The sequence below is a fragment of the Tiliqua scincoides genome, chromosome 4 (genome assembly GCF_035046505.1).
Source record: "Tiliqua scincoides isolate rTilSci1 chromosome 4, rTilSci1.hap2, whole genome shotgun sequence".
Classification (NCBI taxonomy): domain Eukaryota; kingdom Metazoa; phylum Chordata; class Lepidosauria; order Squamata; family Scincidae; genus Tiliqua; species Tiliqua scincoides.
Genome location: NC_089824.1, coordinates 170083606 through 170106186, shown reverse-complemented (window position 1 = coordinate 170106186; position 22581 = coordinate 170083606). Strand labels below are relative to the sequence as shown.

Genomic DNA, 22581 nt, shown 5'->3' with positions numbered 1-22581 from the left:
CTACATGACAAGATTTGCAGGTCCAGGTTCTGTTTATTGACAGGATTCAGCCTGATGGAAGAGAAACGGAGTCCTCCATCGACCTCTGTGGTTAACCTTGTTGGTGTATTTGAGAACTTCAGGTACAAGGGGATTTGGGGATGGGGGGATTGTGCTTAAGAGCAGATGTAGATGTAGTTCTTTCCATGAACTGGGAACATGCTGTGCAGCCTCACAAACCACACTGGTTAGTATAATGAGAAAATTGCAAACATTCCCTTTTGTTCTAGAAATTTTCCCTTTTCTCATTTTGTAGAAACTTGCAATGAGATTTCCTTGGGAAATTTCTCTATCCAGAGACAATCATGAAACTGATAGGACACTGTAATACAAACTGCTCCATATCAATTCAAAATATTGTTAAAACATTTAGATCTGATGCCAGTCTTATTGCAGAGATCTTCTCCATATCCAGACAGATTCCTTCTTGCCTTTGTAATTATTAATTATCAACAGTATTTCTATACCGCTTTTCAATAAAAATGGTCACAGAGCAGTTGTAGCACAACTTTATAGCACAATGGTGTTGTAGTACAAGCCTTTATGTTCTTCTATTGTTTTGGAATAAACATCACCCAAAGAAGTGACTGTATTTGTCAGGTGTACTCCGCACATAATCTTCTCCATCACATGCTGTAAAGTAGTTGGAGCATTGGTGAGACCTTGGGGCATTAAATGGAACTGCCAGTTACGTAGTGAAATCAGTTTTAGGTTTATCTTATTCCTTCAACAGAACTTTCCAATACCCACCTTTTAAGGTCAGGCATAGAAAACCACTCAGATCCTAAAGGGAATGAAAATGTTTCTTTTTGCTATTTGCTTTTCGATAGTCCAAGACTGGTCCTCAAAAGGGAAGTGACCCAGCCCAGTAATCATTTTGACTGCTCTCTTCTGCACCTTTTCCAGTTCCACTATACTCTAAGATGTGACAACCAGAATTGGACACAATACTCCAGAAGTGGCCTTTCCATTGATTTGTACAATGGCATAATAATATTGGCCATTTTATTCACAATCCCTTTTATAATTAGTCCAAGCTTGGAATTGGCCTTCTTCACAGCCCCTGCTCACTGGGTCAATACTTTCATCAATCTCTTCACCAGTGGCCCAAGATCTCTTTCCTGATCCAGCTCAGAATCCGGCAACATATATGTGAAATTTTGACTTCTTGTTCCAGTGTTTCTTTATACTTTGCTTGCCCAGTTTGTCTGTTCAGAGCACAGAGTTTTTTTCCCCTTATTTTTGATGGCTGCTCAGGACTTTTGCTACCCAGCGCAAGTGGGGGTGCAGAAGAGTTGGGCTTCCCAAGTTGCTCCTAGGGCAGGGGTCTCCAAACTTTTCGGCCAGAGGGCCAGGCCGCATCAAATATCTGGCGTGGTGTGGAGGGCTAGAAAAAAAATTTAAATATAAAATTTAAATAAATAAATTAGAGATAGAACTTAGATGAGTGAATAAATGAATGAATGGGCTCATTCATTCAACCTCTCTGGCCCTCAGAACATCCTCCAGACACAATCAGAGCACAGTTCTGGTCATGTTCAGTTGAGTGGGCCAGAGGCTTTCAGGGGACAAGAGGTTGACCATGGGTTGGAAAGAGACTTGCTGTGGGCTGCATCTGGCCCCTGGGCCAGGGTTTTCTAGCCCCCTGTCCTAGAGCATCTGGCTTCTATACTGAGGAATCCTGGTCTTTTGGACTTGAAAGTGGGGTGAGGAAAGGAGTCTCAACTTCCCTTAGATTTTGGATTGTAAATTCTCCTTTCAGGTAGCAGTGTTTCTACTGAAGCTTTTGGGCATAAAGATTATTTTCATGCTCTCTGTCCAGGGCCACAAGATTGCACTGGACCACCAAAGAGAAAACAGCAGCAAACAATCACTGAGAGAGTCACTGTGCCAGGATGAATAAGTTTTTTTTTTCCTCCTGGTAAGAGAGCCACCACTTGTGCCTCTTTTCCCATTCAGTTTTTGCAAATGGTTTAAACATTTGACCTGGTGTAATCTTTAATTGATTGTGACACAGTAGCAAGCAAAGTAGTGCTTCATAGGACTCTGAAAAGAGCAAATACGTTGGAGCTGCAGGGGCCTCGCTGTCCACCTCCTGAGGTAAACCTTTTTCTGAGACCAGTGGACAAAAATATTTCTGTGGTGCTTTGAAAGAACTGAGCAACTTGATATTGGTTAGTGGGAAGTGAAAGAAGAGCTGCTGCTCTTTCTGTTTGTGGGTTTGTGCATGTGTGTTGCCTTCTCACATGCATTTTTTAAAATTCAGGAAATAAATAGCAGAGTTCTTTTTCCCAAGAAAGGAAAGGAAGTTTACACTATAAAGAAGCAAATGCCATAGGCCCAATCCTATCCAACTTTCCACCACCACTTTATAGCTGGACAAAGGGAACAAATGTTCCCTTACCTTGAGGAGGCCTCTGTGATTGCCTCCCCACCACAGGATGCAGCATATTCCCCATTGGCAAAGCAGCACCAGCACTGGAAAGCTGGATAGGATTTGGCCCATAGACTGTAGACTAGCAGTTCTCAAACTGACTGATAGGGCAGATTAGGCTACATGCATCAAGGGTTCAACAAGCTGCTACTTGGGGGTATGCATGGAGAACTGTTGTCTGCAGACTCTAGGGGCTCTAAAAGGTTTGGGAACCACTGTAGACTATAAAAGATGATTTAATTACTTCAATTATCTCATGTATTGGAGTGACCAAACAATGATTCACAAGCCACATGCAGCTTTTTGACATAATGTACGGCTCTAGGAAATACATTTACTGCGCTCCTCTTTGCATTACAATTGAAATAAAAGGTAAATAAGAAATTTTCAAGCTTTACAGGTGCGGAGGGCTGAGTACGGAGCAGAGGAAGGGGAGATGAAGGAGGGGAGGGGATTAATAACAGCTGCCTTAGTTTCCTTCCAGCCCCAAGTGTCAGACCGCAGCGTATTTGTGCCAGGTCACAGAATGGAACTCACACGAATAAATAGGCTCCACCTGTATAATTATTTACCAGATATAAACTGAGAGTCCACTGGATTAAAACGTAAGTTTCAAAGTGAGTAAATACATTTGCTCATGGTGAGTATATATATTTTGGAGAGTAAATAAGAACATAAGGACATAAGAAGAGCCTAGCTGGATCAGGCCAAAGGTCCATCTAGTTCCACCTCCTGTATCTCACAGTGGCCCACCAAATGCTTCAGCGAGCACATAAGACAGCAAGACACAACCTGCATCCTGGTGCTCTCCCCTGCGTTCGGCATTCTGAGGTAGCCTACTTCTAAAATCAGGAGCTTGCAAATACCTATCATGTCTTGTAACCTGTGATGAACTTTTTTCCAGAAATTTGTCCAGTTCCCTCTTAAAGGCATCTAGGAAAGATGCGGACACCAATTCCTGTGGCAAGGAGTTCCATAGATCATAGATCATATTGTTTGACCAGCCCCATGCACAGTAAACAAATATGTGCACATGGGGCATTCACTGCCTGGCACTGGTGTCGCTATGGGGGTGCGGGGGGTGCGGGCCACACCAGGTGACATGCTGGGGGGTGACGTGACCTGGGGGGAGGATGCACTAACTTTGCAGCGTTAGGAGTTACCCCGTCATGCCATACACCGTCGGATGCGAAATGACCAGCGGAGTGCAATGCAAAAACTGAGTCGAAATAGCTCCTTTCGTTCAAATGTTATGGCCAAAAAACCGGAAGGAAAAATGCATGGATCCCTATGGAAAGTGAAAGTGAGCCGTATTGCATGTTTACTCATGAGTAGGCATACTTGCCATAGTCAGTTGGAAAGGGCAGGCTGAGAGGAATCCAATGACACCACAATAGTCCCGATCCAATGAATGCAGCCCCCCAAACACCAGAGAAGTTCCCCCCCCCAGCTGCGAGTGAGCCCAAAACGAAGCCACGTAGTCACATTTACTCGCAAGTAGGTGGACTTTCCTTAGTCAAGGCAGGCTGAGAGGCAGGGTGAGAGGACTCCAAAGAGGTTAGAATGGTCTTGATCCAATGAATGCAGCCCCCAAAAACATGGAGAAGGAGGTCCTCCCTCCCAGCTGCGAGTCTATGGAGCCCTATGGAAAGTGAAGCAGCCTCATGTCACGCTTACTCACGAGTAGGCAGACGTGCCTTGGCTGCTGGTCAGGCCAGGCAAAGGGGAATGTGAGGACACCAGAAGGGTCCCAATCCAATGGAGCTGGAGCACAAATGCTCCAGAAGGCAGCCTCCCCCCCACCAAGAAGGACACAAAAGAGTCTTGAATGGTAAGGGGAATGTTTTCTATTTTGCACTTGAAAAGCCAGGTGGGTCTTTATCTCGATGTTCCTGAAATAGAAGAACTTTAAACTGGGCACTGGGGAGGGCTGAAAATCTCACTGATTCTTTTTGGGGGGGGGGGGTTATTGTAGGCAGTCTGCAGAGTAAGCTCCATTGACCACTATGGGACTTGCTTCAGAGTAGACATGCATAGGATTGGGCTCACAGGCTGCAATCCTACCCACACTTTCCTGAGAGTAAGCCCCACTGACCACAATAGTACTTACTTCAGACTAGATTCACTTGGTGGAACAGGACTGGCTCCCCTTTATTTAATTATTTCTTTTATTTTAATTTAATTATTTATAATTACTTATTTTAATTTGCTTGATGGTGTCACATCTGGCCATGACATCACTTCCAATGGGTCCTGGACAGATTGTCATTCTAAAAAGTGGGTCCCAGTGCTAAAAGTTTGAGAACTGCTGCAATAAGGTGTTAGTAAGTTGACACTTACTAGTAAGGTAGTTAGTTAGTAGTAGTTAGTAAGTGTGTGCGCGTGAGACTCTACAAATTTTCAAAATCACTAAAATCAGAGTTTGGAGGAATAATACCATCAAGTTATATATTAATCAATGCGTAATTTCATGCAGAATGCAATGAAACAAACCACATTGAAATATCTGTGTTCTAACAAAAGGTACAGCCAAAAAACCGGTGGGGGCAGGGCAATGGTACATCACCACGCCCACTGGAGCATTGCCCTGCCCACTACATGGAATGATGCGCAGGCCGCCTGCACCGGGTGACTTGAATCCTAGTGACGCCACTGCTGCCTGGTCCTTCCCCTCACATGATCTGCCCCATGTGACTAGACAAACCCATCAGGGAAGCAAGGGTTGGGGCCAGGGTATGCACGCCATGTGAATGCGGACAACCTTTAGTGCACATTGGTAGGATGGTAAAAGTATTGTCTGAACCAGACATTTGTTAGGAATTTCTTCTGTTGATGAGTACCTCTAAAGTTCTTTGATGTGATTCCCTGAACTTGTCTCCAAAGAAACCGCTGAAAATCCTTGTTCTTCTGCTTTTGGAGGCCTATTTTCACCTGTTTTGGACCTGTCACTTGGGAAGCTTCTGTGATGCCTCACTTTCCTGAAAGGGCTGCTGAGTCATTCAAAACCGGTAGCAATGTTTATCCTGTTGTATTGTGGTTTACTGTTCAAGGATCTTCTCCAGCTGACTGGTTAACAAAGAACTTGGTTTTGAGCCAGTAGATTGGACTATGAAGCTCACCTTATTCTAAAGAGTGGAAAATTTAGGAATTCAGGTGAGCCCCACCCCAGGACCCAATCCTATGGTGAAATTTGGTTAACATCTACAGGTTATAAAAGGTGGGGTTATGCACTCCTCTTGCAGAAGTCCAACAATGCATTCTGTGATAAGTTACGTTGGCAGATCAGTTAGAGCAGGGTTTCTCAAACTTTGAGGGAGCTTTACTCCCTCAGTAAGTTCTTGCAGGGGAGGGGCTAGGGCAACAACGCGATCCCCAGGATCATGTCGCTAAGGGGGCAGGGGGTTGCTTTGCACTTACTTTTTAAATGTAGGGCTGCAGGAGGTGAGGGGAGCCCTACACAGCCCTCCGCAGTGCTCCCTGGGGCTTTGAATCTACAATCAAAGCGGGCGCAAAGCCGTTTTGCAGGAGGAGCTTTGCGCCTGCCTCTGTTGTAGATTCCAAGCCCTGGGGAGTGCTGTGGAGGGCTCCCTGCACCTCCTGCAGCCTGCTGCAGCCCTACATTTAAAAAGTAAGTGCAAGCACCCCCCCAGTCACCCCCCTTAGTGACACATTCCTGGGGATCGCGTTGCTGCCTCCCTCCCCTTCCCCTGCCCTTTAAAGGGATGGGGGAAGCGTTACATGAACTGGTGGGTCACCAGCCACTAGTTTGAGAATCACTGAATTAGAGTGTACAAATACAATGCTCAAATCATACAAGCCATCCTAAAACCTTTCTTGTCCTCACGGGACCTCACTGTTTATATGGCCAATGATTGGTGTATCCAGTATTAAATTTTAGTTGGGGTTTGAATGAGTCATATGATCATTGATTAAAGCACATTTCCATGCATCCAAATTTGGTTCTTTTGGGGCTGTCTCTGAAAGGCTCTTAGTTGGTTAGCAGGGTTATCCCTAGAGGGCCATTAGGTCTAGGACCTAGACCAAATAGTGCTGTCTCTTCTTTTCTTCCATCTTCCGCATTGTAGCCCCTTTCATGGCTTTGATTCATGATCTGGATGAATGATTTATTCCTGCTGTATGAGATTATTAATTTTCATGCGTGATTCTGTTGATCCGTATTTATCCATGTCATTTATAAGTAAATAAAAACCACATTGTTTCCTGAATCTTAAAGAAGATTTTTAAAGGTAAGAATAACTGAAATGCCTCACCCAGCACCCCAGGTAGTTGCCTGGCTTGCTTCTCCCTAAATCTGCTCCTCGTGGTTTGCATCATGTGCCCTGTGCTGAGTGGAGACTGTGCATAAACTCTACCAGTTCATCATATTAACCCGTATATTCAATGGGTAGGTCCAGATATGTCTCCTCAGACTGACCAGACTTGCTACTGTTGTTCTCATCTGTTTATTTTGAACTGTGGTTTGTTTTTGAAAGGTAAGACATTGCTTAGTAAGAGGAAATAGAAGCTGACTTTTGAATAGATGAGGAAGCCTAGTGTGAGTTACGAAGGTTGATTGTGGAACAGAAAAAAGGATGTAGCCCTCAGTAGCAGCACTCAGTTGACAGAAGTGGGGAAGGGGCATTGCCAGTCCTGCTCTACATAACCTTCAAACTTGGCTAAAGAAGTACAGTACAAATAGATAATTGGACAACTCTGTGGAAGAGAAGAAAGATATGGCGTGATTCTGAGCATCTTGTGGGACAGTGAGTTGATGTCCAATGATATACTATTTATATATGCAGGCATGATAGTCTCAACACAACTGAGATGCAAAGCCTTTGTGTATTCGTATGTGTGTGTGTGTGATTGTTTTATGTAGTTTCAATTGTTGCTACTGAATAGTCATTCCTGGAGTCTTCCTGCTGTCTTCTGAGAATTCCCCACTTTCCCAAGGCTCAAACAGGTGGTGTGGGTGTCCTGTTATCAGATCTCCCAATGCTCTGCTTTAGATGAGAATAGCACTGTGCGGGAGCATTAATCCTCCCCTCTCCATCATTTAATGGGTGTCAATCCCTTCCTCTGAAGTTGCTATGAGCTCCACTTTGAAAAAAAATTCAGCTGTGAGACTACTGCCTGCATTTTTTGCTCTGGGATTTATGGCAGCTCCAGGGTATGTGTGTTATAATTTCCATTGAGAAAACAGGATTAGGGGAGTTCTCCTGTGCAATGCTGCTGCTCTGGTCAACATTAGACCCCCATCCCTCTGCAGTTGCTCTTAAAGTGAGGGAAAATGCCATCAGGAGTTCTGATCACTAATCTTCTGCATCAAATCTGTTTAACTTTCCGAGCTAATATATATTAGATCAATCTACACCCTAACTGGTGTACACCCTAATTCTGGAATACTGATGGTCATTTTCTTTCTGTACTCCTTTTACTGCTTGGTTGCACAGTGCAAAAGTATGGGTCACTATGATAGCCAGCTGACCAGAAACAATTATTTGGTCTGCTCTCATGCCTTTAACAACAGCTTGGCATGCAATAAACAACAGATAATGTTTTCCACAGCATGGATGTAATAATCCCCTGTTAATGTCTGCAAATTAAGCTGATGTTGAAAGGCACAGCTACAATGGTTAGTTTAAACATTGGCAGACAAAACTACCACAACTATCCACAAAGAATAAAGGTTAGAATTTGACCAGTTTTGCATTTCCTTGAGAGTTTTTGTTTAGTTTAAATCATTCTAACCTTATACTTCAATTCTGCCTTTATTGGAATTATTTTCCATTGTACATACAGTATATACATGATAGTGTACACATGGCCAACATGTGAATGCTGAGATGAATCTTTTGCTTTGGGTCTCACAGGTACTATAGTTTGGTTCTGTATATATGTTGCAGATATGAACAGGATCATTTCAAAAACTGCTTTGCCTTTCTCTGGACAGCCCTCTTAGAAGTCCTGGCAAGAAACAGGGAATTCCCCAGGTGAGGCCTCATCCAAGAGCACCAAATCCTATGGTGTCCCACATGTCTCCAACCGTAGCGAACAGAAGAGCCATGATGGAGACCAAGAAAGGAGCACATGTACAACACAGCCAGATGTTCTGCAGTGCACAGTCAGCAAATGACCTGCCACAGGCTCACAGAGGGCTCACTGTCAAATGCCTCAACTCTTTTCGAGGAAAGATCACTGCCAGCGACTGGAGAAATCAACAGAGCACAGACGCTGAGCCAAGCATCAAGACGCTCTCTGAAGACAGCAGAAGCCAGGTTATTGAGAACGTTCACACCTGCTATTCCCCATTAGCATTAACTTCAAATGCTAATAGCCACTATATTGGTAGATGCTGCCTCAATACTCATACAGAAGAGTCAGGAGGCTGTCTTAGGGCCAAATTCTATCTAACTTTTCAGCAATGATGTAGCCGTGTTAATTAGGCATCTGCTGCATTCTGTGGTGGTGAGATCTCAATGCATTCTGTGATCAAGGAGGTCTCCTCAATGTAAGGGACATTTATTCACTTATCTCAGGGTAGCATTGTGGCTGCATTGGTGCTGGAAAGTTGGATAGGATTGGGCCCTTAATGTCTTATACTGGGTACTTACACTTTTCAGCCATTGTAATTCTATCTTCTTGCTCTGTCCTTGGTATGGTTATATGACTGTGGTAAATACTGACACAAAAGCGTGTATCCAGTTGTGCTTTACCCTGGACATTTACGTAGATTATTAACATATATTTATGAATTTTCAGTATAGCACATTATCACTGTAGGGCATTCTCATAAAAGTTCTCTCTCTCTCTCTCTCTCTCTCTCTCTCTCTCTCTCTCTCTCTGTGTGTGTGTGTGTGTGTGTGTGTGTGTGTGTGTGTGTGTGAGAGAGAGAGAGAGAGAGAGAGAGAGAGAGAGAGAGACTTTGGAGTAGTTCCTTTGGTTCTCTCATCTTGCCTTGTAGAACCAAAGGCTTGTAGATTGCAGATCAAATGTGCTAACTCCATTCTTAATTGGTTATTTGCATAAAATAGCAGTGTGATGGGCAACAGCAGATTCAAGAGAAACAATTTTTGTTGGGAAAACAGAGGGGGTGGTGAAGAGTTAAGCCCCTCCTCACACCACAGTCCTAATTTGGATTGGGTGCCTCTGCGGTGGCATTGGTTGAAAACAAGGTATGGACAATCTCAGGCACTGGATTTATTTTAAAACACATTAAATGCCAGATCTAGTTTGACCTCAGGCCCATTATTTTGTAGTGTACAGTCACTGGTAGAAAAGCTAGATCTGGTCTCATTGGGCTAATGTCCAGTGACAGAGCACCAAATGATCACAATACTTTCTCTTTGTGCTGTATACCCAGGACCCTGAGGAGAAGAAAATAGCTTTGGAGCTGCTGGAAACAGAGAAGGCCTATGTCAATCGCCTTCATCTTCTGGATCAGGTAGGTGGGCAGTAATAGTCTTGCTTTTTGATGTTCCCTGCCAAAACACCTGAGAATAAAACATCCACCTGATTGTTTCATTATTTAACATGGATGCATGAAGGTATATAAACTCCCCTTAGGGTTCTTGGGTCCCATCCTACTGCTGTCATCTTGTACCACTTCGTCTCATGTCTCAAAAGTTAGTTAGCAACTACAGTATTTCTGCATGCTTTGGAATTCTTACATAGTAAAAACTGAATCTTCCTAACTTTCCTCCAAGAAATGGTTCCCTAGTTTTTCTCCCTTCGTAGCTTACTTCCCACTCATTTCACTGATGTTCAAGAACCTGAAGCTGACGGTTGATCTGTGCAGTGGATGGATCATTTAATTCTGTTTTACAAGTGAAATTTTGTACAGGAATACGTTAAAATTGGAGTTCAGCCTGATGAAAAGTGTTTGAGAACAATAACTCCTTCTTGCTGAGGTTCAAATTATTAATTTTCCTGAACCTTCCCTCCTGCCAACTGTATCTGTCACTAGCTTCTCTGGACTCCTGTTCCAACATGAATCCTACCCCACCTCACTCTTTATGTTCCTGGAGGTTTCCTATTTTTAACATAGAGAATCATTTAGTTTGGAGGACACACTCTTAATGGGGAGCTACATACAAGCACAGGGTTAACTAAATCTTTACATTTCTTTACTGGGGCTGGGAATGCCCCCTTCCAGGTGTTTTTCTCAGAGCTGATGAGAGAAGCCAAAGGCGGAAAAACAATCCCAGAAGATGTGGTGAAAATGATATTCTCCAATATTTCATCCATTTACCAGTTCCATGCCCAGTTTTTCTTGCCAGAATTGCAGAAACGGATGGAGAGCTGGTAAGTTATGGGTGCCAGTCCTCCCCCTCCTTTTCAACCACACGCCTGAGAAGTACAAGTAAAAAGGCATTATGAAACTAGAAGTATGTTGCATGGCTTTTCTCTGTTTCTTCAGGACATTTGGGTTATTACTTGAAAGTCTTGCCCCATGGGGAGCTGCGTTGGATTGGGTAGTTTGTATTGCTTTCATTTTGAGCTGAGGCAAAAGTTGCCATTAGATAGCAAATGTCTTTAATTTTAAGAGGTGGTTGTTGTTATTCCATTAATGTGCATTCTTGAGACAGTGGCACTTGAGAATGAAATCTGCACTACAGTTGCCACATATACCAGTTTTCCAGGCCCCACTAAGGATATTTATTCAACATATTAGCTTCCTTGATGAAGATGTTAACAAACAGGGACAGTGTGTATTGCTTGTGCTATGATGTAACATTTAAAATGTCAATCAAATCCTTTATTGCTTAACCATAGGTCATTACATTTAAAATGTGGACAACAGCTTACTAGAAGCTGGGCTGCATCTAGCAGCAACTCTCCTAGATGTTAGAAAACTTTTTGGTGGCTTTTCCAGATATGCTGATAGGAGATCTATTATCTTGGTTTCTGACTGTAGGGATTCCAATCCCAGGATTGGGGATATTATCCAGAAGTTAGCTCCTTTTCTGAAGATGTATAGTGAATATGTGAAGAACTTTGACAAGGCAGTGGAGCTGATCACCACATGGTCAGAGAAGTCCTTGCCATTCCAGGAGCTCATCTCAAGCATTCAGGTGAAATGGCCTCTGACATTCTCATGCAGCATCCTTTCCACAGACTGGTTTCTACCATGAAAACAGATGCAGATGTACATATGCAACCATAGGCATTTTGGTGTCCTGGGCAGGACATTCAAACAACTCCCCTTTCCCTGTACTAGCCTTTCATTACTCTTGTGGCTGTGGGGATGTCCCCCACTCCAGACTAGTGAGCCAGCTGTGCTCAGCTAGGATATCAGGCTCCCCAATTCCTCCTGTTCCTTTTGGTGAGTACTAATGCCTCCCTCCATTGCAGGAGTTTTTGGATATGCTTACCCCCATGCCTCCCATGCAGCCTAGTTGGCACTGGACTTTTCCACTTTCCTGCAGTTTTTGCACCTCTTGCTTTGCTATGGCCTCAGGTCTTCCAGAGCTGCAAAAAGACTTGCACCAAAAGGAGAAGTCTTTTCCATCTGTTACATCATCAAGACTCTGTATACCTAGGGCAGTCATTACACATATCATAGTATGTGCATGCTTGTATGTATGACTACGAAGCCTTCATTGCCATGGTTTTGCTTTCTCTTTCTGGTCTCATTACAACTTTAAACAGAGAAGGGAGATTTCTGCCAATTTAACCTTGCAGCATCACATGCTGGAGCCAGTCCAAAGAATCCCCAGATATGAACTCCTCCTGAAAGATTACATTCGAAAGCTACCTCCAGAATCACTGGACAGGGAGGATGCACAGAGTGAGTCTCCTATTTTGTCCATTCTGGGATGGGTGTAAAGAGGGAAGTTGAAACTTAAATTGTCACGCCAAAAGAGACTACTGTCTGTTAGCAGTTTGCTGCCTTCACACATATACATGCTAGCCAAATGGTTCCCAAGTGTTCACACCAATGCTGATGTCCTGTACAATTGAACCTTTACATGCTTTTGATATAACATTCCCATCCAAGGTTTGCCATCCTCTTGCACAACTCCATACAATTTCTGTAGTCTTTGAAAATTGATGAGAATGGAATAAAAAGCTCCTACACTGGAGTTACTGTATTTTACTCCGGTTTGGGTTTCTGTTCCTTTAAGAATTCTGAGAAAGGTACAAATTCCACTTGTGTAGCTTTTAGCATCACATTGTTGGCCCAATCCAAACATGTGGCAGGGTGGGCGGAAAGGGGCAAGGGTGTTGTGTGGATTGTTGTGGATCGGAGGGAGGGCTGGGCACATGCCAGTAATGGGAGGGGTGGAACCCTACGCAGGTGACTTGCACCAGATGTTATCCCCCCCCCCCCTGGAGCCAACTGACATGCCCCTTTGTCTTCTTGGACTTGTGCCAGGTGAAGAGCTGGTGCAGGTCTGAGAAGACCTGTTGACAATTGGGAGGCTTATGAATGGGTAAAGGAAAATATTTTCTCTTAGCCTCCCAAGCCTCAGCCTTTTTTTGGCATGGCTGCATGCTATGGAAGGGCAAAGGATAGGACTGGGATGTCAGTTGCATTGATGAGAGAAACCATTACAGTCACTGACTATCATCCTGGTTCACCCTAGGTCACCCTAGGGTTCACCCTAGATCTCTTCCTTAGGAGGAGAGAACCACTTAAGTCTTTGCAGGGCGGGGGAATTGCAGCAATGAGGTCCCCAGTATTGCGCTGCTGCTGGGGCAAGAGAGGGGATTTCTGGCTTATCTGAAGTCAGTGCCAGGCTCTGGGGAGTTGTGGGGAGCCCTAAGGACATCTCCACAGGGCTCCCCAAACTTTGAAATGTATAAAAATTGTGATTGGAAGCCACTTCTGATTTCACGATTGGAAACCAGAAATGGCTTCTGATCACAATTTTTATTCATTTCAAGGCTTGTGGGAGCCATGGGGCTCCCCACAACCCTCCGGAGCCAGCACTGGCTTCAGGTAAGCCAGAACCCCCCCCCTTTCCTCAGCAGCAGTGCAATCCTAGAATCAAATTGTTGCAATCCCCCTGCTCCAACCCCTTAAGGGGCCAGAGCTGAGTGCTACACTGGCTGGTAAGTCACGACCCACCAGTTTGGGAACCACTGCTCTAGATCAGTTTCATCATGGGAGTTGTGGACGGGGAAAAACAAAGCATCACAAAGTAAAGCATCACTTCAGTGTTGTTATAGCAGCCATAGGAACTCTTTTAAATGGATTATGTGGAAGAGTTCAGGGAGTTTAACATGGTTTCTGTGGTGTTTTGTAGAAGCCCTGGAGATGATTTTTACAGCAGCCAAGCACTCTAATGCTGCCATCGCAGAAATGGTAAGACCCAATGCCTCATGCAGATGCCTAGTCCTCTCTCCCACCCACAGCCAGGGCCAGTCCTAGATCAGATAGGACCCTAGATGAGAAGTATCTTTGGTACCCCTCCATTAGTTCAACTTCTGAATACTTCATTGTCTTTATCACATTTGTTGCCTCTTTCATGACTGTGACATACAATCTAAATGTAGATTTATCCCTATCATATAAGATGATAAATGTGCATGCATAGATCCTTAGGTCTGTACTTATTCTTCTTATATACAAGCAAATCAGAACAAATTTGTTTCCACTTATTGAAGCTTTTTAATGTTAATGCCTGGTATTATTTTAATTGACATGTTGGTATCTCCCAAGTCTAGCACCTCTGGTGGTTGCCTGGAATCCCTGCCCTTAATTCCAACCTTACCCCACAGTCAGAAAACTTTATTGCTCAGTTGTTGGCCATACCCTAAACATCTTTATTCCGGTGGTTTTCCAGGAACGACTCCAGAATCTTTGGGAAGTCTATCATAGGTTGGGGCTTGAAGATGACATCATTGACCCTTCTAATGAGTTAATGAAAGAGGGACCCATTCAGAAAATCTCTTTCCGCCACAACAATACAACTGAGAAATACCTGTTCTTGGTGAGAGATGCATTAGACCATGGGATGATGGAAAGTGGGGAAGCAGGCGCTGGTTGTTTGGCATCGTTCTTTTGAACAGTCCAAAGAAGTCCCACTGCTGAATTACAGAAGATAATCAATTTTTTTTGTCATACTTTGTTTATGCACAGTGTTTCTTCAGTGCACTTTTTTGTCACATTTTGTTTCCATCAGTTTAATAACCTGTTGCTCTACTGTGTACCAAAAGTCATTCAAGTGGGTGCAGAATTTCAGGTGCACAGCCGGATTGATGTGGAGGGCATGAAGGTCAGATAATTTCATCATGTATTTGTTTATTCTATCTATATGTAGAGCTCTGCTTTTCTGCTCCATATCTTTCTACACAATGATCACATCTACAGTAACATGGCAAGTAATATGGCAACTGTTCCACAAACAGAAAGAAAAGAAGGTGAAAGAGGGCACCCCAAATTATATATATATATATACAGAAAAAAACAGTTTGTCTGATATGGTTTTTTGAGGACTGATATACTGAGGCAGAGGAAAGCATATTTCTGGATGTATTGAGATTTGTTATATTTGTTTGCCTCTTCCTGTTTCCCTCTTCCTGTTTGCCTCTACCTACATGATCAGGTAGGCTATCAACTCCCCACCCCAAAACCCTGCGTATTTGTATGGTCAAAATATCGATCTGAAACATGGAATTTTTTAAAAAAATCAGTTTTGTTTAAAGATTGTTCAAAGGAGGGAGACAGTTGGTGTGGTAGGGAGAGGCTTTCTGATAATCAGAAGCCCAGCTAAACAGTGTTGTGCACAGCCCTTGTTGGCTCCAATAGGAAGAATTAGGTTTCCCCTGAGTTCAGTTTCAAGGAGAATGCTGTATGTGTGTCCAGAATGGAGTGAGTGTGCTTCCATGGTGGATTAAAATTATGTAAGTCTGCATAAACCATAAGAGGAAAATGTAGCACAGCAAATTCTTCTCTCTTTTTTTTTTAATTGACAGGTTCGGGAGCTGAATGATGTGGAATTTCCTCATGCTTTCCTCGTGTCTGGGAAGCAGCGAACTCTGGAATTAAAAGCAAGGTAAGTGAGCTGAGAATTTTCACCTCTCTAACAAAGGGGGCATAGAACTATTCTTCTCCAAAGATGACTTGTCTCTCTGTGCAGGTCTCAAGAGGAGATGAATGCTTGGATAAAGGTAATCTGTTCTGCAGTTCTGTATCATTGACAAAGTCCCAGACAAGGAGACATTCCTCTTAATAGGCCACTCACTTCTCTCCTGAAATAACTGTGGGTCTCCTGAGCAGCTGCCCTGCAGAATCAGTCTTGTACTCTGGAGTTCTGAATAAAAGTTCAGATATGCTGAGCATGCTGTGAGGCTGGTAAAGGAACAGGGGCATCAGGCTAGCCTGCAGTTTGGCTGCAGGACATAGAGATGTTGCCTAGCTGAGATTTGCATTCTTTTAATGGCCTGGAGCCATGCATCTGTGTAGGGTTTCTGTGTGACAGTGGGAAAGTCACTGTATGCGTGTGGTTAGGTAGGAAACCTTAGAGCAGGGCTGGCCAAACTGCAGCACTTTCACAGTGGCAGTCACAAAGTCACCTGCTGTGGCCATGCTGGCTGATGCAGAGCTCATGGCTGCAAACACACAGTGCTCCACCTGGCTCAAAGCCCAGAAAGGGAGCTACAAGTGCCAGGGCAGCAGAAAGGAGGCTTGGCAGATCACATGGGCTGGTGAAATGATGTGAGCCGGTCTGGAGAGGGCCAAAATAAGGTGGAGTGACACATTCAAGATTCTGTACGTAAAAAGTGGCATGTGATTACATGGGCTGATGAAACCACGTGAACAGGTCCGGCCAAAATAAAGTGGAATGACATACGTATATGTGACCTAGGATTAGAGTGTTTGGGAAAGGATATTGCTGCTTCTGTTGTTTGTTCAACCCTGGCTACCAAATTCAGACTCCACACAGGTGTTGGTGACTTACAACCCAATCCTGAGCTGCCCAGCAAGCAGGGCTGCCGTGACACCAAAGTGGCAGCTGTAGCATCCAACACACAACCAGACAGGTGCTACTGCCTCCTTTGGAGAAGGGAACTTTCATCCCCTTCCCCCAAGTAAGGGAAGTAGCCACACAATGGGGCTACTTGATTCTGCGGCAGCACCAGAACCACATGCTCTCCACTCCATCTCCATATTCCAGTCAGTTTTGGGAAACTGGCCTGCTTCTTTTACCACCTGGTGCGCCCGCAGGCTCAGAGAGCTTTCACACTTGCAAGATGTAATGCTCTTCCATCAGCCTTGTTAATGGGCAGGTTCAGTGGTATTCCCTACTCAGAGAGGAAATGCAAGTGTGGCAGGGGTTGCACTGAGACTGTAATGCATACCTTTTTCCACTGCCCGCTACATGATGCATCATGCAATAAATATCTAGGCCCATTGTTAGCTAGGATGCAGGGCTGGGAGGATTCAATCATGCTTCAGTCTCTCCTTTCCACACCTGATTCTGAGACCCTGGATAATGTCGCTTCCTTTTTATCTGGGGTAATAGCCAGGCAGAGCCCTGGGACTCTGGGCAGTGTGTGAGGAGAAGACTGATGTTTATGTTGTGTTGTCTTTGTATACTTTTGTTTTGTTTTGTTCTTTCTCTGTATTTTATACAGAGAAATAAAGGTCAATAAAGAACATGCCAATAAAGAACATGCCAATAAAGGTCTTACTGAACTGAACTGATTCTACAGCAGCTTTCAAGCCAGTGCAGAATTGAAGAGTCACGTGTCAGACAGCGCGGTCTGAAACGGGGCCCTGGATCCAGTGGAGCCAAGCTCCACCAGCCCCACCCCCTCCTGCCCTCCCCTGCCATGTCTCCTTCCCACCCCACCTTCCCCCTGCCTCCCCCCACCCCGGAATGCTTCCTCCCCACCTCCCCCATATCCCCACTCACCAGGTGATCCGGGAGATCACAGGGTGGTGGCATGTGGGCCCAGCACCGGAGCTGGCCCAGCACAGACTCTAGCTGGGCTAGCTCCAGCACTCAGCCAGCACTAACCCTCATAGACTGCAGAAAGTAAGCAACGAATGGTGTGGAGGATTTAGCATACTCTGCCTGTAGGTACAGTCTGTTCCTAAAACCAGATGCCACCCTCTGCATTATATGTGATTATTTAAATCCAAGGTTGTCCCAGGTCTGCTGCTTTCACATATATCTTCAATCTAAGTTTCAGTTCAAATTCCTCTGGTTGTTTTTTTTTTTTTAGGCCTTCCAGTCTGCCATCAACAAGAAGGAAGAGAGGAATGAGAGCTTCAGGGCAGCAATCCAAGGCCCTGAAACCGAGACCCAAGAATTTACTGTAATCCTCCTGGCAGCCAGTCTCTCCTCCCCACCCCTGCCTCTCTTCTCTCCTGGAACTGTTGTGTTTTGTTTGTTTGGTTTAATTTTCTATTGTAAGACCATCGGTGACGTTTCTGAAACCCGTAATTCTGTAAAAGGAGTTGCAACAATTTGAAAAATTAGAGAGCTTGTGATGCATGAAGGAGGGATAGGAGTTGCAGCAAAGAGATGATTTGGGGGAAATGAATGGTCTGGTAGGGCTCTGACAGTGGTATTAGGCAATGCTGGTCAGAAACCACACAGAACCTTCAAGTCTGTATTTCACTTTCCATTTGTAGGCATCATAGTCTTCATTCCATGGAGGTCACTGTTCTCTTTTCCCCCAGCAGTTCCATCCTGAGGAGCTGGGCAAACGGGCTCCACAATGGGTAAGAGACAAGCTGGTCACTATGTGCATGCGGTGCAAGGAGCCATTCAATGCATTCATGCGCAGAAGGCACCACTGCCGGGCCTGTGGCTACGTGAGTAAGCCTGCTTTCTTCCCCCAAATTCCTTTGGATAGGGAGTCATGGCACACATGGAACCCAAAGAGAACTCCATGTTGGTCTGAAGTGCCAGTCTTAGAAAATGGTCACAGAGATGGTCATGGTGGGTCCAGGCATATCTGGGTGGTGGGGAGAGATGCTGAACTCTTCAAACCCGCTTTCAGCTGTGGTTCAGGCATTGGTAAACAGAGATGGGGTTTCCTCTCTGAATCTATCCTTCAGCATCCCTTTGGTCCCTTCCTGGAGGCAGGTGGTGTGTGGCCGGTGTTCGGAATACAAGGCTGAGTTGCAGTATGACAAGAACGGACCCAAACGTGTTTGTGGGGAATGCTACGTCTTCCTTACAGGACATTTGCTACAGGATGAGCAGCATGGAAAGCACAAAGGCATCCTGGAGGTGAGGGTAAAGCAGAGGTGGGGTGTATCCTCCCTCTTGATCTCAGTTGTCTGCTTGCCTCATTCTGGTTTATCTCACTCTTCCTCTGTTTCAGTGATAACTTGATAACCATCACCCTCTGTTAGATACTTGATGGCAAGAAATTCACATTGACATTTTTGACCTTCTTCATACTTTGCATGGCAGCCTGGCTTCAGCAATGTTCGCCACACAAAATAGGCAACATATAAAGGGGGGGAGGAAGGTGCACATACCTAAACATGCAGTTGACGTATATTGGAAAGTCACAGCAAATCTTGGCTCCACAGCACAGCCCCAATTACTTCACAGACAGCCATAATTCTTTACACTATGGGTTTTGTGCAAGAAAGCCCAGTGGAACCTGGAACCTGTGTGAGTGGAGCTTGGGGGGACGGGACACTCTGTCCAAGGTGCTGAAGATTAAGAGAAAGCTAGAGCAGACCTATTCTTTCAGTATGTTTACACAAGGTAAGGGAACAAATAGGAGAGTTAGGACATGTGCGGTGACATTCTGGGAGCTTGCAATGCTCAATTATGAAACTTCGCCCCCCTCCTCAGGCCTCATCATCTCTTGAAAATATTGTGAGACCTCTTTAAAAAATTTAACTGGTTTGGGAGACCTAAACTTAAACCGGTAGAGCAGTGGTTCTCAAACGTTTTAGCACCAGGACCCACTTCTGAGAATGACAATCTGTCAGGACCCACCGGAAGTGATGTCATTAACCTGGAAGTGATCTCATGGCCAGAAATGACATCATCAAGCAAGAAAATTTTTAACACCTCATGTTACAAAATCATATTAAGTAAATTAAAAGTTTACAGTAAGTAAATTTATTTAAAATAAAGAATCCACCTAACCCTCCCAAGCAGTTGCTGATGTGTTTAAAAAAATTCCTCAAACATCCCAAAGGCTGTAATCCTATCTACACTTACCTAGGAGTAAGCCCCATTGACTATCATTGTTAAAAGCGTATACACAGTAGCCTGTTAAAAGTATCTGTAACATTTCCCCAAATGCAGTCAGAGACCATGGTAGCATCAAGTCTAATACTTTAAAATACACATTGAAATGAATGGGGACCCACCTGAAATGGGCTCGCAACCCACCTAGTGGATCCCAACCCACAGTTTGAGAAACGCTGCTTTATGATTGGGTCACCAGACAGTTGGAGCGCAAAGCTGCAAGAACCAGCTAAAAGCCTTGGTGGGCGTGAAATAGCCCCTGAACTTAATGTTGCCTGTCTCCGTGTTGTTGTTTTTCCCAATAGTATTGGGAGGTGATGAGTCGACAGTTTGACTCTTCCACTGAATTCCTGCAAAGTCAACAACAACCTAAGGGCCAGGGAGCAATAATAAAATGATTTGTTTTCTGTTCTACTGGCAGAAAGAATCTGCTGAACTATCTGGACAGAGCCTGATGTGTAGTTTCCTCCAACTGCTGGATAAGAGTGGAAAGGGGGGTATGCGAGGCTGGTTTGTGCTCCCCCGAGATGACCCTCTTGTGTTGTACATTTATGCTGCACCACAGGTAAGCTTTGGCTATTCTGCCTTTTGAATTTGTACTGGTGGAAACTCACAAGGTCTGTGAAAAACAAACTCTGCCTCTGTGCTGCAGTAAGTTCTTCTGGTTACTGCAATACAAACGATCTGTGACATGAAATGTTACAGGCATAGGTTTACTAGTGTCTAAGATCTGCATAGAGTTGTGATTTGGATCGGTCCTGCAACAGTGTGATAGAGACTATTTAACTCTTTGCTTCCTCACTGTTTGCCGGATGAAAATTACCACTGCACAGCAATTTCATCTTTAAAAAGCCACTATATTTTTAGTGTTAAATTGCTGCTTCGTTGTGGCAGCTTTCAAAGGAAAAACAGTACGGAGGTAGAGAGCTCAATACTGCCCTGTTCACATCAAGTGCGGTTTAGCCTTTAGCCCTGTAAAGGGACAGAAGCTGCAATAGTTCCTGTGATAAGGGATGCTTCCAGACCTAAATTAGATAGTTGCATGTATGCATGCATTTTTTTTTCTGACAGCTACTTAAAAAAAAAGTTTAAGCGTTGGGAGAGTGGGAGAGGCAGTTTTATACTTTTCTGTCCAGGTATTTTTCTGCTCAAAATCCTTGCCAGGTGTTTCATCCATGAGGAAGAATGATGTGGGTACTCAGATGTTCTTCTTTTGGAGGAAAAGCAGTGAGAGGGAAGGAGTGATCTTGAAGGAAAAAATGGCTGGGGGAAAGAGTTAGGAAGTCCATCTCCACCCATCCCCCACCCCCACACACATTGTTCCTCTGTTTAAACTAGCAGCTCTCCAAAATTGTTTTTGGTTAACAAATATTTTGGGGAAAAGATGCCTGCAATTACTTTTGCCCTTTGATGTCATAAAATCAACTGAGGTTGTCAAACTCATTGCTAACCAATGGAGCAGCTCCGAGTGCTTTTGTGAGGCAGATTTGGGGGCACCTGAAAACACTAATGTTTGATTCCCCCCCCCCATTTCTTTCGCCCCTTTCTCTTCCCTCCCTGCACCCAGGATGTCAAGGCCCACACCTCTATTCCCCTGCTGGGCTACCAGGTCAAGGACATGCCCCAGAGTGACAACCGTCACATTTTTCAGCTCGTCCAGTCCAAGCAGATCTATACATTGGTGGCAGAGACTGACAAGTTGAAACAGCAATGGATGAAGGCCATAGCACAGTCAGCCCGTGGAGAAGAGGAGGAGGAGGACTCATTTGATGATCTGGAATGACTGAGGCCTTGCTGTGCAGTTGTTTCATACTATCAGCTAACATTTTAACATCTGTAAAAGAAAATAATGCCTTTATATAATAATTTTTTTAACTCTAAAAAAACTCTAAAACTGTTTAAATCTTTTTGGATGTCTTATAGGATCTCTGTCAAGTTCATATTTTCTCAGTTTGCTTAGAAGCCTGTCATGTGAAATTGTGCCAAGAGGATCATTCAGGTCAAAGTAAATTATTGTCTATTAAAACTGGAGTTCTACAAACATTAGCAGTCCTGAGTTTCCATTCCCATATACCCATCATGACACATACTGCATACTGGCACAAACAGTGCACTCAGTTTACCATATCCTAGTCAGCAAAACTAACATCTAATTGTGGTCACTGCTTGTATGTCTCTTTAGGTTGCAGGTTCCAAATATTATTCCCACCTACTCACTCCTCCCCATATGAAAAAAGCAGAATGGGCCACCCACAGAGACTGAGGTACTGAAAAAGTCCCCATTGTAGGCAGGTTGGTGGGAAGCTGGTGTAATGGGACAAGCTTATGGTCCTGTTGCTTGTGCCCATAAGCAAATTTAAGTTCTGCAACTTGTGGGTGAGTTCTTTGCCCCATCCCATATATGGTAGGAGATGGTCCAAGTACAGGGATGTGGGTAAAGACAGAAGCATTCTGGTGGACCCAAGGAGCAGTCTGTCCATGCATGGCCATAAGATGGCCAACGGGAGACCTACACTCTAACAGAAAAACTTCTGTGTGTATAACACAGAATGGCTGGGATGAGTCTGTATGTACAACTCTGCCATCCTGGCCCTGAAGCCTGCACATATGCAGAAGCAGCTTAGCTTGGATTTGTATTGGAAATGCCAGAGAGCAGTGGCGCAGCTAATGATCATGGAGCCTGGTGCCAAACACAAAATGATGCCCTGGAAGTGATGTTACAACTGGAAGTGACATCACACCCGGGCTTTTAAAAAGCTGAAAATCAAGGGAAAACCCATCTTCTCCCCTTGCAACCTATATCCATTTGTTCTGTGGCATCCCCTCAGCCAGTGGCATAGCTAAGGCATCTATCTGCTACCTGAGGTCAAAGAATGATTTTGTAACCCCACCCCCCCAAGGAAAAATCAAATTAAGTTAATAAATAAA

General features: G+C 44.3%; 1 protein-coding gene across 6 annotated transcripts; it reads left to right on the top strand.

Annotated features, from left to right (window-relative positions):
• FGD2 (FYVE, RhoGEF and PH domain containing 2) lies at nt 1-21518 on the top strand. 6 transcript variants are annotated; one of them, XM_066623457.1, is made up of 16 exons: nt 1-122; nt 8427-8751; nt 9837-9917; nt 10629-10777; nt 11391-11547; nt 12158-12263; nt 13726-13784; nt 14266-14412; nt 14605-14697; nt 15398-15477; nt 15562-15592; nt 17654-17746; nt 18114-18248; nt 18523-18669; nt 20075-20218; nt 21221-21518. In XM_066623457.1, the coding sequence occupies exons 1-16, from the start codon at nt 55-57 to the stop codon at nt 21434-21436; spliced, it is 2031 nt and encodes a 676-aa protein (XP_066479554.1). In that variant the 5' UTR covers nt 1-54; the 3' UTR covers nt 21437-21518. The 6 variants fall into 6 exon arrangements, with proteins under 6 accessions (XP_066479554.1, XP_066479553.1, XP_066479552.1 ...); XM_066623456.1 differs by having other exon boundaries at nt 12125-12263; nt 18117-18248; XM_066623455.1 differs by having other exon boundaries at nt 12125-12263.
• The last annotated feature ends 1063 nt before the right edge of the window (nt 21519-22581 follow it).